Below are 13,542 nucleotides of genomic sequence, written 5' to 3' on the forward strand. Positions count from 1 at the left end.
CAATTTTCATAGACTTCTAAGCCTTAACAATTACCCAGAAGTGCTGTAGAATTCAGTGTGTGTGGGAGGGAGACAGCTGACTGCAGTCATTATGGCTTATTTAATTTAGTATGTCGAAAGATCCTGACCAAACAAAAAAAGAATTTCACCAACAAACAAACTGTTCAAAGTCTTGTCAAAATTTTTCCTTTCCTATTCAATTTATGATCATAATTCATTGTTACATCACAAGTTTTTTTGTTATGTCCAGGATCTTTCGACATACTCCGTATAAAACAGCAAGCGTCATGTACCACAGGATCAACGTATTCAGGTTTCGTGCCATCAGGATCAAGGGATATGGAACTTTCACCAGTTTCTTAGACCTTGAGAAGGTAACATGCAATGACATAGATCAAGAAACCATCCATATCTTACCCAGTATTTGCCTGGAGTGTATCACTGCGCTTCAAAATTAAATGAAAATAAATATAGTTTAAAAAACTAAAGAAACATGCTTTTAAAGATTATCAAACTAAAAAGTTAAAAATAATTTTAAAATTTAATTTATGACAATAGTATATAAGCAATACTAGTATAAACGAGAAAAAAGCTTGAGGCGCTTTGTGCCATATTTTTTGTATATTAAGCGCCCCATGCTTTTTTCTCGTTTATACTAGTATTGCTTATATACTATTGTCATAAATTAAATTTTAAAATTATTTTTAACTTTTTAGTTTGATAATCTTTAAAAGCATGTTTCTTTAGTTTTTTAAACTATATTTATTTTTAATTTTTTAGTTTTATATTCTTTAAAAGCATGTTTTTTTAGTTTTTTAAACTATATTTATGTATAATTATCATAGGGAAATGAGTTACCGACACTACCTATTACCATCTGAGATAACTATTTGGAGTTGCAACGTCACAAAGAAATGGTAAAGTCTCTCCGAATCATTTACAGTTAGATGTATGTATATAATCTTAGAATTTACCGGAAAAAAAAAAATAAAATTTTTTTTCGGCGTGGCCAGGAGTAGAACCCACGATCGCTGAATCCGAAAGCTGACGACACAGTAGTCGCGCGCCTTAGACCGCTCGGCTAACGAACGTAATGAAATTAGTGGGACATTTTACAGTAATGAGCCACTCACTCTTAGTCGAAAGAGTTACAGACGGACAGACAAACATACAGGTGAAGCTAATATAAAGCATGTAAAAAAGAAGTGTTTGTGTAGCACCTAGTAAAGCGCTGAAGGAAAAAAAAAATCTTGTACCTGGGGACAGGCGAACAAGACGGTAACGCCGCCACGCCCCGAGCAGCTGGCCCAGGGAAATGTGCCACCCCCCACGCAGATCAACAAGATCAAGTACCCCGGCCCCCCCCACATCAAGAAGGACAAGCGACAGAGTTCGTCCAGGTTCAACATCAGCAAGAACCGTGAACTGCAGAAGCTGCCACTCCTTAAAGGTAAGGCCACACGTGGCTCTTCTCGTTGGTGTTTCGGGCCGGTGCGTTTCGCAGACTCGTGGTGGTTCCACGAGCGAAACTTACTGCAGTCTTCTCCGTGAAGGGAAGTTATTTTTTTGACTCATTCGTGTGAGGTATTAAGCTGGCATTACAATAAATACATTACATTATATAAAATAAATAATTTTTTTTCTAAAGGACCAGGCCAGCCAGTCATTCAACAGCAATTTTATATTTTTCTCAGAAATGTTGGATGAATAAAAAACATTAGTACCTAAAGTTATGTCAGAAAACTGCACTCCTTTGTGGAATATACTAGATGATAATTGAGTCAACTAGTGCAGTATGAAGATAATAATTGTTACATTGGAAAGTAACTGGTTAGTCAATCAGTTTAGCATCCAAAAAGGTTTTTTTTCCTAAATTTTTGCAGCGGCACAAATCAAGTCTCAAAGGTCAAGTGTCAGATGTCAAGAGGTTTGGTTAGACAGTGTTAGCTTTGGTGGGGTAGTTACAAGGCAAATAGTAACTTAAGTGCAATGTTATTTATGTAACTTCTTGTGTTAAAATATTTTAACTCTCAAGAAAATAGTGTATAATTTTCTGTCGTTTGATCACGCAGGTTTGGTTAGGACCTTTGGAGGTAAGCGCAAGGAAGAATGAACATGGACTTAACCTGTCCGTTAGAATATTAATCCATGTGTTTCTCTGAGAGATTTATGTTGTTTTTTTTTGCTATTTAGGTCTATGTCTGCTCCTGTGCGTATTGATTTAGCATATCCTCGTAAAAATTCAGTCGTGATTGAATTGTTTGGATGTGAGTTTTAACAACAGCAATGTTATTGCGCAGAAAAATGAATGTACAAATGCAAGCTCCACATGCCTGTGTTTTGGTGACATTTGACTGCCGCAACCAACCCATAGATGTAATCCGTACATCCATCAAAAGTATTTGCTTGTCAGACTTTTGGTGGACAGACTGATACATTTTTTTGGGCCCTCTGATTGGCTGCACATCATATAATCGACGGAGGCAGCAGGATGTAGTAATTCCGGCCTTAGTTAAGGGTGTAAAGTAAAGTGTCAAAATTTAAGTTTTAGTGAGTTGGTCACAGTCTTAAAGGTGGTCAAGTTTGTCAAAAATGTGTTGGTTGGTTAAAAAAAAAATTGATAGACTATTAGGCCTCGTTAAGAATACCTAAATAAATGTTTTAACATCTTGTCAACATCACTGTAAATGGACATAGGTCTGAAGTGAAGGTTGGGTTAGGTTATGTTTTGGTAAAGCTGGACTCTATTGACCTGTCATCCGTCCGTCCACCATCCATTGGTCCGTCAACAAACCTAGCGATTCACAACACCACATGTCCGACAAAAATTTTTTTTTTTAATTTGGTGCTGTGAACAGACATGGGGGCTTAAACCGTGGTGAAAATTTCTCTTGTATAGGTAGATTAGATTATTGATCGATCATGTAAGTGATATTTAGTTCAATATTTTCAATTTACAGTATGTAATTAATTGCACTTAACCATGTCTGTCGATTTTTGTATAAAATATCAAACTTTAAAATGTGTTCAAATGCAAGTTAAAAAAATGTAATGGAAGTAGCTACGCAGATAAACAAACTGAAAAACCTTGTAAGAGGATGAAAGTTGCTGGCAATACCTTGCAAACATTTTTAAGGTTATAATTTCATTCGTCCGTCGAAAGTTAAAGCTTGGGATGTTTTTGTCGAATGGAATTTTCTGGGCCTTCTGATTGGCTTGAGGTGATGTGATTGATAGATGGATGGGATGGATGCGATGGATCATTGTGAGTTCAGCTTAAGTTAATGTTTAATTGGGTTAGGTTAGGTTGCAGGCAGTTCACGCTACCAGATTTAATCAGGGGTATATGCATTTAAATTGGTTATTGTAGTAATTTTTTTGTCAGCCAAATGCAGTATGTAATTCAATTTGTGAGCCAATTAGGGTCTCTTGAACACGCGTAACTTGAAGTAAAGTAAAGTACATATTACTTATTGTGATTGTTTTGATTTTCCTTACCTAAGTGTGCTTTAGGCACTCTAATAAATACTTAGTAAAAATCGCAGGCTTTCGCGCCAATTGTCTGGGGTTGCTTGTCTTCTGGTTTATAGCCGCATCAAAGGCGAATATATCTTCGCCTTTGACGCGGCTACAACCCAAAAGCCAATCAACTCAAATACTTGTTCAAGGAACATAGTTTTTTAAAATAAACTAATGGAGCATTGTCTTTTAAATATCAACAAACGTGATGTGCAAGTTCTAACTTGCGGGATTATACCCACTTTTGCTCATTCAGTGTGCTCAGGAATCTTGATATATGTCCAGAAGCTAGTAAATATTTTTTTAAAGGGCCTAATTGTATTATTATTTTCTAATAAAAGTTAGTTAGTAGTACAATAATCAAACACGTGTAATGTGTGTGTGCTGCATTTTATTTTTATTTAATTTCCATTGAGCCTTGTTTATAGTTGATACAAAAAAAGCTTTAAAACATGTCGTTTACATATTTTAACTAAAGTTTTACTCTTTAAATATTAGTTTCATGAAGTAAATTTAAAGTGTGCAGACAAACTTTTGAGATATCATTCACTTTGAATCCATCTGACTAAATGTGAAATAGGGAGAAAAAAAAATATTTTGTAGCATTCCTGAAGTTGTTGCAATCGGGCATCAGTCTGGTGACAAGGGGAGTTTCACGTGAGTTAAACTTCTTCCAATCTCCTAAACTCCCCACCCCTTTTACTGTATCACCTTCCCTTATAGCTCGTTCCACCCCTCTTAGAACTCACCCAGAGGGACATTTTATGAAGATAAATGTTGTTTTGATTTATGGAAAATACTGGCTACAACTGTGTTTTGTCAGCTGGCACTCACATGCTTTACAAGCGGAAACTCTGCGTAATCTGTTGCATACTAAATATATTTTATATTATATAACTGAAAAGAACAAATTAAAAGCTTTCTTACCATGTAGAATACCAAAATGTAATTATAACAATGAATTTACTATTAAATTTTAAAAATGAAACTTAAAAAAAGAATGGTGGAAAATGTCAGTCAGGCTTATTAAATATTGCACAATTTTCCAGTCTTAAAAGTGTTAATTTGCCAAAATATTTGTGCATTAAGGCTTATTACGATAATTTGCTAGTCTTGTGTGAGAGTGCCTAAACATGTCAGTGGTTAATCTATTGTCAGTACTATAAATTATTATCTATTATGGTTTCACACCATAAATGCATTCTCTAATGGCCTTTACATGGTTAATATTTAGCTGGCCACAAACTTGCGACGAGAGACAGGGCCACGAGTGCTGTTCAGCGGGCCTCCGCGCGAACTCGGAGTGGCACAGGCCACGCTGGGATAATGCTCGTCATCCTGCTGAAGCAGTGATTTATTGATGCGTACCTCGCCCAAGGTCGGAACACTGTGCACATGTGTGCTGTTGATCAGCTCCATCAACAAACATGGCTCACGCCTGGAGCTCTTCACACATGGATTTATTATTGGTCAGGAAGTGTGTTCTCGCACTTGCATCCACCTGAAAAAGTTTTCTGTCATATTTTGTTGAGTTTGACTGTCCAATTTTTTTAACTTTAAACAATAATAACTTATAGCTATTTGGTTGAAATTAAGCTTAATTCTAACTTTTTTTTTTTTTTTTCTCCAATCTCGTGCAGAAGACTCATCTTATCAAAAATTGTTTCAGAAAAAAAATGGATGGATTCTATTGTGTCCTTTCGAAGGAATTTATGATTTTTTTTTCTTTCAATCCCTGTTATTTTCCTCCCCTTGCAGTAATAGTTGGTCATATAAAAAATATTTTAGATTAAAGTTGTAGTTAATAATTTATGGTTTTACATCTGGCTACAATAGCTCCTATTTCTCAAACTGCACTTGGCTATAATTGCTTCAAATGCACTTGGCTTCAATTGTTTCAAATGCACTTGGATCCAACTGTATACATTTGTTCCAACTGGCTCCAACTGCATTTGGCTCCAATGTCGATCTCTAGTGTGCAATACGCGACACAATTACGCCGACAAGATGGCGGATTCAAAGACAAGTGACGATCTGGTGACTGGCACTACTGAACTCTAGGGGATAAAAATAAACTAATATGGTGGCAGCGATCTCTAGCAGACGGTGTGTGCAATATGTGACACTAGTACTGCTGGTAGCAAGTATTTAAAATAAAGATGGCAGCTTGAGACTCTACAGATGCTGCTATTAATTCTTCATAATATAAAAAAAAATACTAGTCCAACAATGTGTTATTTATATATATATCTTATTTAATTCTCAGTCTGGTGAATATTTTGATGGCCATGTGGTCAAAGGCATATGTTTTCCATACCAGAGGTCGGAGTTGTCATGGTTCGAATCTCCTCGCTTCCAATGTATTTTGAATAAAATAAATTTAATATGTCTAAGAGCCATAATACAAGTAAGTAACGGAACATTGACCTTATGTGCACGAGACAGAGCAATGCACACTGCAGGAATCAAACAGCGGAAACGAAGATTGCTAACATTTCATCATCCGAGATGGCGACTTCCAGAAGAAACAAAATCCAAGATGGCGAGCTCCGGCCTACGAAAACAAGATGGTGGCTGTAACATCAGAATCCAAGACAGTGGCTGTGACGTAAGCTCACTGCTTACTCTAGCAATGCTATATAAACCCCTACCGATGAAAGCCTGAACTACGTTCGCGATAGCCCGCTAACAGCACAGTCAGGGGCGCAACAACTAAATTTCCAAAAGGGGGGGGGGGGGGCAATATACCTTTTTATAAAGAATCATCGATCCCCCCTATTGAAGCAGGGGGGTCCGGGTGTCCTCCCCCGGGAAAATTTGTATTTCAAGGTGGAAAATGGTGCTATTTAAGCAGTTTTATTATCTAAAAATTGATTACACAACACTTTCTTTGTCCCCGTTTGCCCCCACTTCAAGGATTCAGAGGGGGGGGGGGGAGCAAAGTACCCTTGCCCCCCCCCCCCCCCCCTGTTGTTGCGCCCCTGAGCACAGTTGCACACGCACGCCACATAAGTCATAGCTACATCTGCGCGCAACAAAGTTTAAGACGTTTGAATTTGGTCTTGTATTATAATATGAAGCAGATGTTTACCTAAATCCAAGCATATAATTTCGTTGTTTTGTTTTTCACGACCAGGAATTATTAAGGGGCCCGCCTAGTCAGGGGTGTATGTGTGTCGGTGAGGCGGGATGATAAGCGCGACGCTCGCTGGTGCTTCTAGCGTCTGTTTTGAACAGACGTCAGCGGTAGCGTCGGGCCCGTAGAAGGCGAGGGGCGAGGTAGAAACAAAATGTCAGCGCACTTCTTGGATGGATGAAATATTCACCGCCAGAAATCGATTCCGCCGAACGGAAAATACGTTGACACAAGCAGTGCGCGTCCGTGAATCGATTACGTTATTCGGAGTCGTATTCCGCTCCTTGCGTAGGCGGTCCTCACTCGCTTCAAGAGCGATTCTGTGTGTTATAGTGGATATCCAGCTCACAGCGGAAATTAAAAAAAAGGAGGGGAGGGTGTAATTGAACCTCAATGACTTCTCACAGAGACGCAATGTCGACATTTCGTACTTACATTATTCCGAAGTTGTATTATTTCTTTATTTTATTTATTTAAAAATTGTAACATGCCCGCCAACAGACTTTAGACATTAGACTTCTATGGTGGGCACGACACACACAGACAAATACAATGTTGTCACTGCAAATACATGGACTCCCACCCTCGTACGTACCGTAGCAGGCGAAACCTCCGCAAACAGCCAACACACGAGGACAAGAGTACCGCATCAACAGTGACAACAACCAACCTGTTAAGAAATTGTTCAGAAATTGGTTGTTTACGTTTTAATTCCTATTTTATTTTTGTAACACACTTCGGCCGCCCACTGATGCGCCCTTAGAGGGCATTGTCGAATCCAGAACTTTTTTTTTTAACCAGGAAGGTTAAAAAAACGGGGGGGGGGGGGGGGGGGGGGAGCAAGTTTAACTTTTAGAGTATTTTTTCCAAACAAGTATTTCCTTAAAATAATGCCTGTTCTTTTACGTGATTTATTAGATATATACTAGATGCTACACTATTAAATAAGTAGACTACTAATTTAGTCCGGGCTTATGGTTATGCATGAATATTATAATTTTTTATAGAAGTGAAGTAAAAAAAGCTTGTAGCGTGTCCTAAGCAGATTTTGCGATAAAGATTTCCGGAGACGTGTCGGATGCATTCTTTAAGGGTCTTTTGTTTTAGTACCTGAATACAGTTTTTTTCGCACATAACTTGGTTTGTAGCTCATATTTGTTTCATTATTTATATTTTTATTTTTGTCATTGAATGTTTATTTCATGCACTATAATCGTTGAATAAATACTGGGCTATGACTTTTACTTTCCTCCAATATGCCAAGAACATTCATGCAGAGCATTAAATACTTAAATCGAAAATGTGCTTTCTCATTTTTTTTTAATTTGCTGTTAGTTGCTCTGGAGTGGTTTATTTTTGTTTGGTACTCACCTTGTAACCTTCTTAATGTAGCGACCCTCGCAGGAGTGTTAAGGCCCCCGCCTACCCGGGAACACACACGGTGTGCAGAGCTTCAGGAAAAACAACGCGATTTCATAACTACTCGAGATATCCGAGTGGGGTCTGCTTACGAAAAGCATTTAAGAGCTCGCTGAAGATCGAAAAGTTCTTTTTATAAGAGATAAAATGGCTAAAACGCATGTTTTCAGAGTAATTTTTAGGCGTAAAACAACCAGTACACATTCATGAAAGCACTTAAGGGACATTAATTACACCTTCATATTCATTTCTAGGCCATTTGATGTTACGGTCACCGCTCAGATCTCACAGTTGTCCTGTGACGACGAGAAGACTGCGCGCCATTCCAGAGGAGACACCGCGCTATAAGCACCAGCGAGCGTTGTGCTTATCCTGCCTCACCGACACACACACACACACACACACACACACCCACCCCTGGCGAGGCGGGCGCCTTAATAGTCCACGTAATAGCGTGGAGCAGGGGCGCAGGTCGGCCGAGAGATGTCATCTCTAGATAGGCTGCTTGTATGTTGTACACTGCCCGTATGTTGGTTTATAAGCATGCAATAAGCAGAAAACTGTAAAATATAAAAGTTTTTCCATAAAGCATAGTTTTTGACATCAAACGTGTTTCACAGTCACGCCTTAGCGAGCGCGAGCGGGCCCTGTCGGTGAGGGGCGTCTTGATTCCAGGGAAGCCTTCTTTTCACAGACGAGAGAGCCAAACGCCCGATCGTTAGAGACCGGAAAAATTCGCGAATTCTTTTCGTGATGCGTTGGAATTCACATAATTATACCTTTAAGCTGCTTTTCCTATTAGCTCAGTGTTCGCCTCCACGGCTCCAGGCCAATGAGAAACCCTCAACCAAAGAAGTATCGAATCACAGGCAAACCAGTAGAGATGACTCGCAGGTCAGCAGCCTATGAACTGGCGTTATTTTCCTTGGTATATACAGGAATGTATAGTCTATCGTGAAGGTCATCGAAACCGCGAATTTTTCCGGTCCCTACCGATCGTGCATCTTCGGTTTTTTTTGTTCATTGTAAATATATATGGCGGTGTTGATAAAAGGATACTAATGGTCAATTAGGTTAGGTTAGCTACATTATAAAAAAAACTTTAAAACATCGTGGACGGTTGATTTGGTTAGGATAGCTACATTAAAGATACTGAAAAAAAGCATGAACTTCGGGGAACTTCGGGTGTGGCTCTCTCGTCTGTGAAATGAAGGCTTCCCTTGGTTCCAGAGCGCCCCCCCCCCCCCCCCCCCAAACCGAGATATACGCTCTTGCTGTGGAGGAATGGTTTTAGGTTAATGTATGAGTGAAAAGTGACAAGCTGCTGGCTCATAGCTGTTGAGTGTGAACTGCGATATCACTTTTCGCGTTATCAGTTCGAGCTGTGGATGCTATAATCCCATCGCCTCTTTAGCCATGGCTTTTACCGGGGGACGCACCACAACGCCGAAATACCACAACGCCGAACGTACAATAACGCCGAATGCCAAATTTACTACAACGCCGACAGCTAGAAAACTGTGTACTACAACGCCGAATTACATTAACGCCGAAATATGTCATTGCAGGACTGCCACAAAGGTTAGGCTAGGTTAGGCTAGCCTAGGTTAGGTTAGGTTGTGGTACATTTTTCGGCGTTACTGTATTTTGGCGTTGTGGTACACAGCAGTTTTCTAGCTGTCGGCGTTGCGGTCAATTTGGCGTTCGGCGTTGTGGTAACGACCCCTTTTGTCGTATTGGCGATGCAGTGGCGTGATGCGCAAGTATTTAGAGGGGAAAGCACTGTGCAATATCCATGCTGATAACATTGCCTATAATATTAATAGTTCCGCATGGAGTGGAGAGTACGTCATTTGAGTGATCCTTGCAATAGGAAATATCGATTAAAAATAATTTCATGAACCTGCTATTTGATGGTTTGCATTGGTTGTCATGAATTTGTGTTTGCATTGGATGACGAGAACAATCTTAAGTTCCCGAAACGTCGCAACTGTTTTCTCACAAAAAGCCTACGATGTTCTTCCGCGCTGTCTTCATTGTGTTGTCCCAGATAATCTGTTTAGTTTCATCTCTGTGTTCTTCTGTGCGTAGCTGTGTGGTCCAATTTGGTTGTTTGTCTGTATTTACTGTTCTTGTTGCGACTATTCTTGTTGCTGTAATTTTTTCTTACTGAATTCGTTCCGTAGAATTTTCTGTTTCTTCTTGGCATGTAACATTTTACATCATCTGATATTGTCTTGTCCTTCCGTGTTTATGTATTGATGTGAGGTTTATCTATGACAAATAGCGTAAATAAACCACCAACGGTGTATGCACAAGAAAGGAATGGAGAGTGTTGGCGAAAAAGCATTCTGTTCATACCGAGGCTGAGTGAGACCACCACTAGTAGTATAAAGTTGTACATATGCCCTAAGTTATTGAGGCCTGACGCAAAGTGTCACTAATATTGTTCTTGTATTAGGATTTAATACATTTAATTAATTTAGATGTAGTATAGTAATGATTACCTGGACTGCACACCAGTTATTACGTTTTGAGTCTCTAGGACACACACTCATAACTACGTACATGGTCTCCATAATTGTGTGAACAAAAACGTGTTAAAGTAAATCTCATGACAACGGAATGGACGTAGAAAGAACATAAATGCTAGTATGCAGGGGAAATGGCAGAAACGACCATAAGCAATACTCAACAAATAGCACTGATTATGATTAAGAGTTCCCCTCTCGCGTGGGCTTATATATTTATCCTTAGTGTTTCTGCAGCCAGTGTTTCGCTCGATTACCGGGCCATGAGCGCTTCCTTCGTCAATCCCCGATGCCCGTCTCCCATAACCTCGTGGGCGAGACGTGAGACTAAAGCACTGTGAGTGTGAATATATATATTCAGTGACTACAGTCAGAAAAAAAAAACTAACACTAAAAAAAGTCTATAGATGAATCAGCGTATTTGTTTGACATTGTCATGAGACATTTCTTAATGTCCGAAGAAGATAAATCGGCCGATAAAAATAACTTATTTGGTATTGGACAGAAGATAATGTATATTATTTTGATTGCACTCTTACAGGTATTTTCTGAACGAACGTTACAAACGGAACGTGCTTGAACTGCCGCTCCGCGCGACGCCTCGCCCGATTGGCCGTGTTACCGTGTTACCGTGTTACTCTCCTGCCGGGATTGATCGGCGGCGACCGCAGCGCCGCGGCGCGCCAACGAACTAGCCGGGGCCTGCGCGCCAGCCGCCTCCGCGCTCGGGAAGAAACTGTGTCGGCCATTGTTGGTCGCCCGTCCGGCGGCGACTTGAGGGGAGAGTTTCCGTGCCGGGGAGTCGCCGCGGGGGTCGGGGGGGGGATGCCCTAGCTGCGGTGGATGTCGCGATGGTGCACAGCGAGGTGGGGCCCGGGGGCAGGCCCATGTTCTGCCGCGACGCGCCGGCCCCCGGCGCCCTGGGTGGCCTTCCCAAGAGCCCCAGCTTCCACAGCGGCCTGGACCTGGTAGCCGCCGCCGTGGAGGCTCCCGGGGACCCCGTGCTGGTGTTCAGCGGCGGCCAGCTGGGGCTGCCCCGCCAGCTGCCGCTGCTCATGGGTGAGCCCCCTCCCCCCTCCTCCCCAGGCCTGCTTCCTCCCTCAAGAGCGTCCGCAGCGGCCTGGACCTGATACCACTGCCGTGGAGGCTCCCGGGGACCCCGTGCTGGGGCTGCCCCACCTTCCCCTTCCAAACCCCTCTCTCAAGAGCTCACCCGCCTCTAATGGCCTCGGCGAGTCGTTAAGACTCTCACTCGATCCTCCACTAACCCCTCTTCGGCATGAGGTCATTCCGCGGCGCCTGATCTCGTGCCATGGGTCGAAGTTTTGGTCCCAACCCTACCCTGGTGCGAACGAAATTTCTGAACAACATAGTTACACAACCTATTCGTTTGGAGACCATTATGATCTATGCACTCACTTGAAGCCAAATGTGTAAGGTTGTGGGATGTGAAACAACACATTTACCATTTTTTGTGGCGAACACTGCTCCAAAAACTTTGTGAGATGTCGGGGGTTGTGGTGTAAGCCAGGACATTTTGCCAAAGCGTTAAGTTTGTCATTTAATGTGACAGAGGAACACAGAGTAAGAAACATTTAAAGGTGGTGCACATGTTTCGTTATACAGATGAAAATGCAATGAAGTTCGCACGCATCATGGACTTAATAAAATCTAATGCTTATCCGACACCCTGTGCCAAAGTCGTCCATATAGTCGACCGCGTCTGGCAGCATTAACTTGTATATGTTCACTGACATGAACATTGTGGTCATATCAAGCATTCAAGTGTGCCAATTAAATATTTGTGATAGCAAAACTATTCTGGAATACATTTTATAAACTTTAATAGTGACAAAAAATTAATAATCACAAATTAAAAAATACATGTGTGATAATCTTGGGATTAGAACATTAATAACCATATATTTTCCTAAAAATTTTTATTTAATTAGCTCAGTGGTTAGGTGCGTTTGAGGGATATATAGATTGGGATATAGATAGAAACATAGATACATAGAGAGTGATAGAGGGATATGGAGTGATCTGGATATATATATACAGTGATATATATATATATATATATATATAATAGAGAGAGAGAGAGAGAGAGAGTAATATAGTGAGATTTATATAGGGACATTATAGAGGGAGAGATGTTTTGTATATACATATGTACCTACTTCAAACAATTTACACAAAAAAATTGAGGCATAGCAATGCATGCGGGGCATTAGCTAGTTTATTAATACATAGCTCAATCCATTAGTTTGATTTTTTTTACCCCATTGGGTATGGGTATAACATATATTTTTTTAATTGTATTAAATTTAATCATATACACACAATCAAAATGATTGATTAGGAAATTTATGTATGATTATAAATACATATAAAGAAGAGTTTATGTGTTTTTTTTATATGCTTGTATGGTTTTTTTTTATAAATAAGTTTTACTCCAAGCTTCATTAAATTTTTCTCACATAGCCTTCAAAACAAGAGTATTGTCACTGTCTACAAAATATTTCTAAAAAATCACTCCCATTTCCCCCTTCCCTCTCCCATGAAGCAGAATTTTGGTACTTCTGTATGAAATTTTGCACACTTGACAAAAATTACTGCCCACATCTAATTTTGATAAAACAGTAAGGAAGATCACTGTCTACATAAGATACTGAAATAACACCCCATATTATATTTTGGGTCAGTGTACTTGATGAAATTTGGCACAGTTGACCTCAAAATAAATCAAAAATTACTGTCTTCATTTGATTTCAAAATAAAACTTCTCCCATCCTCCATCCACCAGTAGTTTAAATTTCTGAAATCAATCATTTATTTTTTGTATCTGAATTACCCTCTCTAAAAAAAATCTTTCTTTACACTGAATACATCCTAAGCAGTGCTGAGTACTTCAGCTTATATATTTATGTAAAATCA

General features: G+C 40.1%; 1 protein-coding gene across 2 annotated transcripts in view; it reads left to right on the plus strand.

Moving 5' to 3' along the window:
• LOC134536158 (serine/threonine-protein phosphatase 2A 56 kDa regulatory subunit gamma isoform) overlaps nucleotides 1–13,542 on the plus strand; it is a 32,963-nt gene that overhangs the window by 4,668 nt on the left and 14,753 nt on the right. For both annotated transcript variants that reach the window (XM_063375785.1, XM_063375784.1), the window contains exon 3: nucleotides 1,267–1,450. In XM_063375785.1, coding sequence (XP_063231855.1) covers nucleotides 1,267–1,450 — 184 coding nt within the window. The remainder of the gene's footprint in view (nucleotides 1–1,266; nucleotides 1,451–13,542) is intronic.

The sequence above is a fragment of the Bacillus rossius genome, chromosome 10, assembly GCF_032445375.1.
Source record: "Bacillus rossius redtenbacheri isolate Brsri chromosome 10, Brsri_v3, whole genome shotgun sequence".
Classification (NCBI taxonomy): Eukaryota; Metazoa; Arthropoda; class Insecta; order Phasmatodea; family Bacillidae; genus Bacillus; species Bacillus rossius.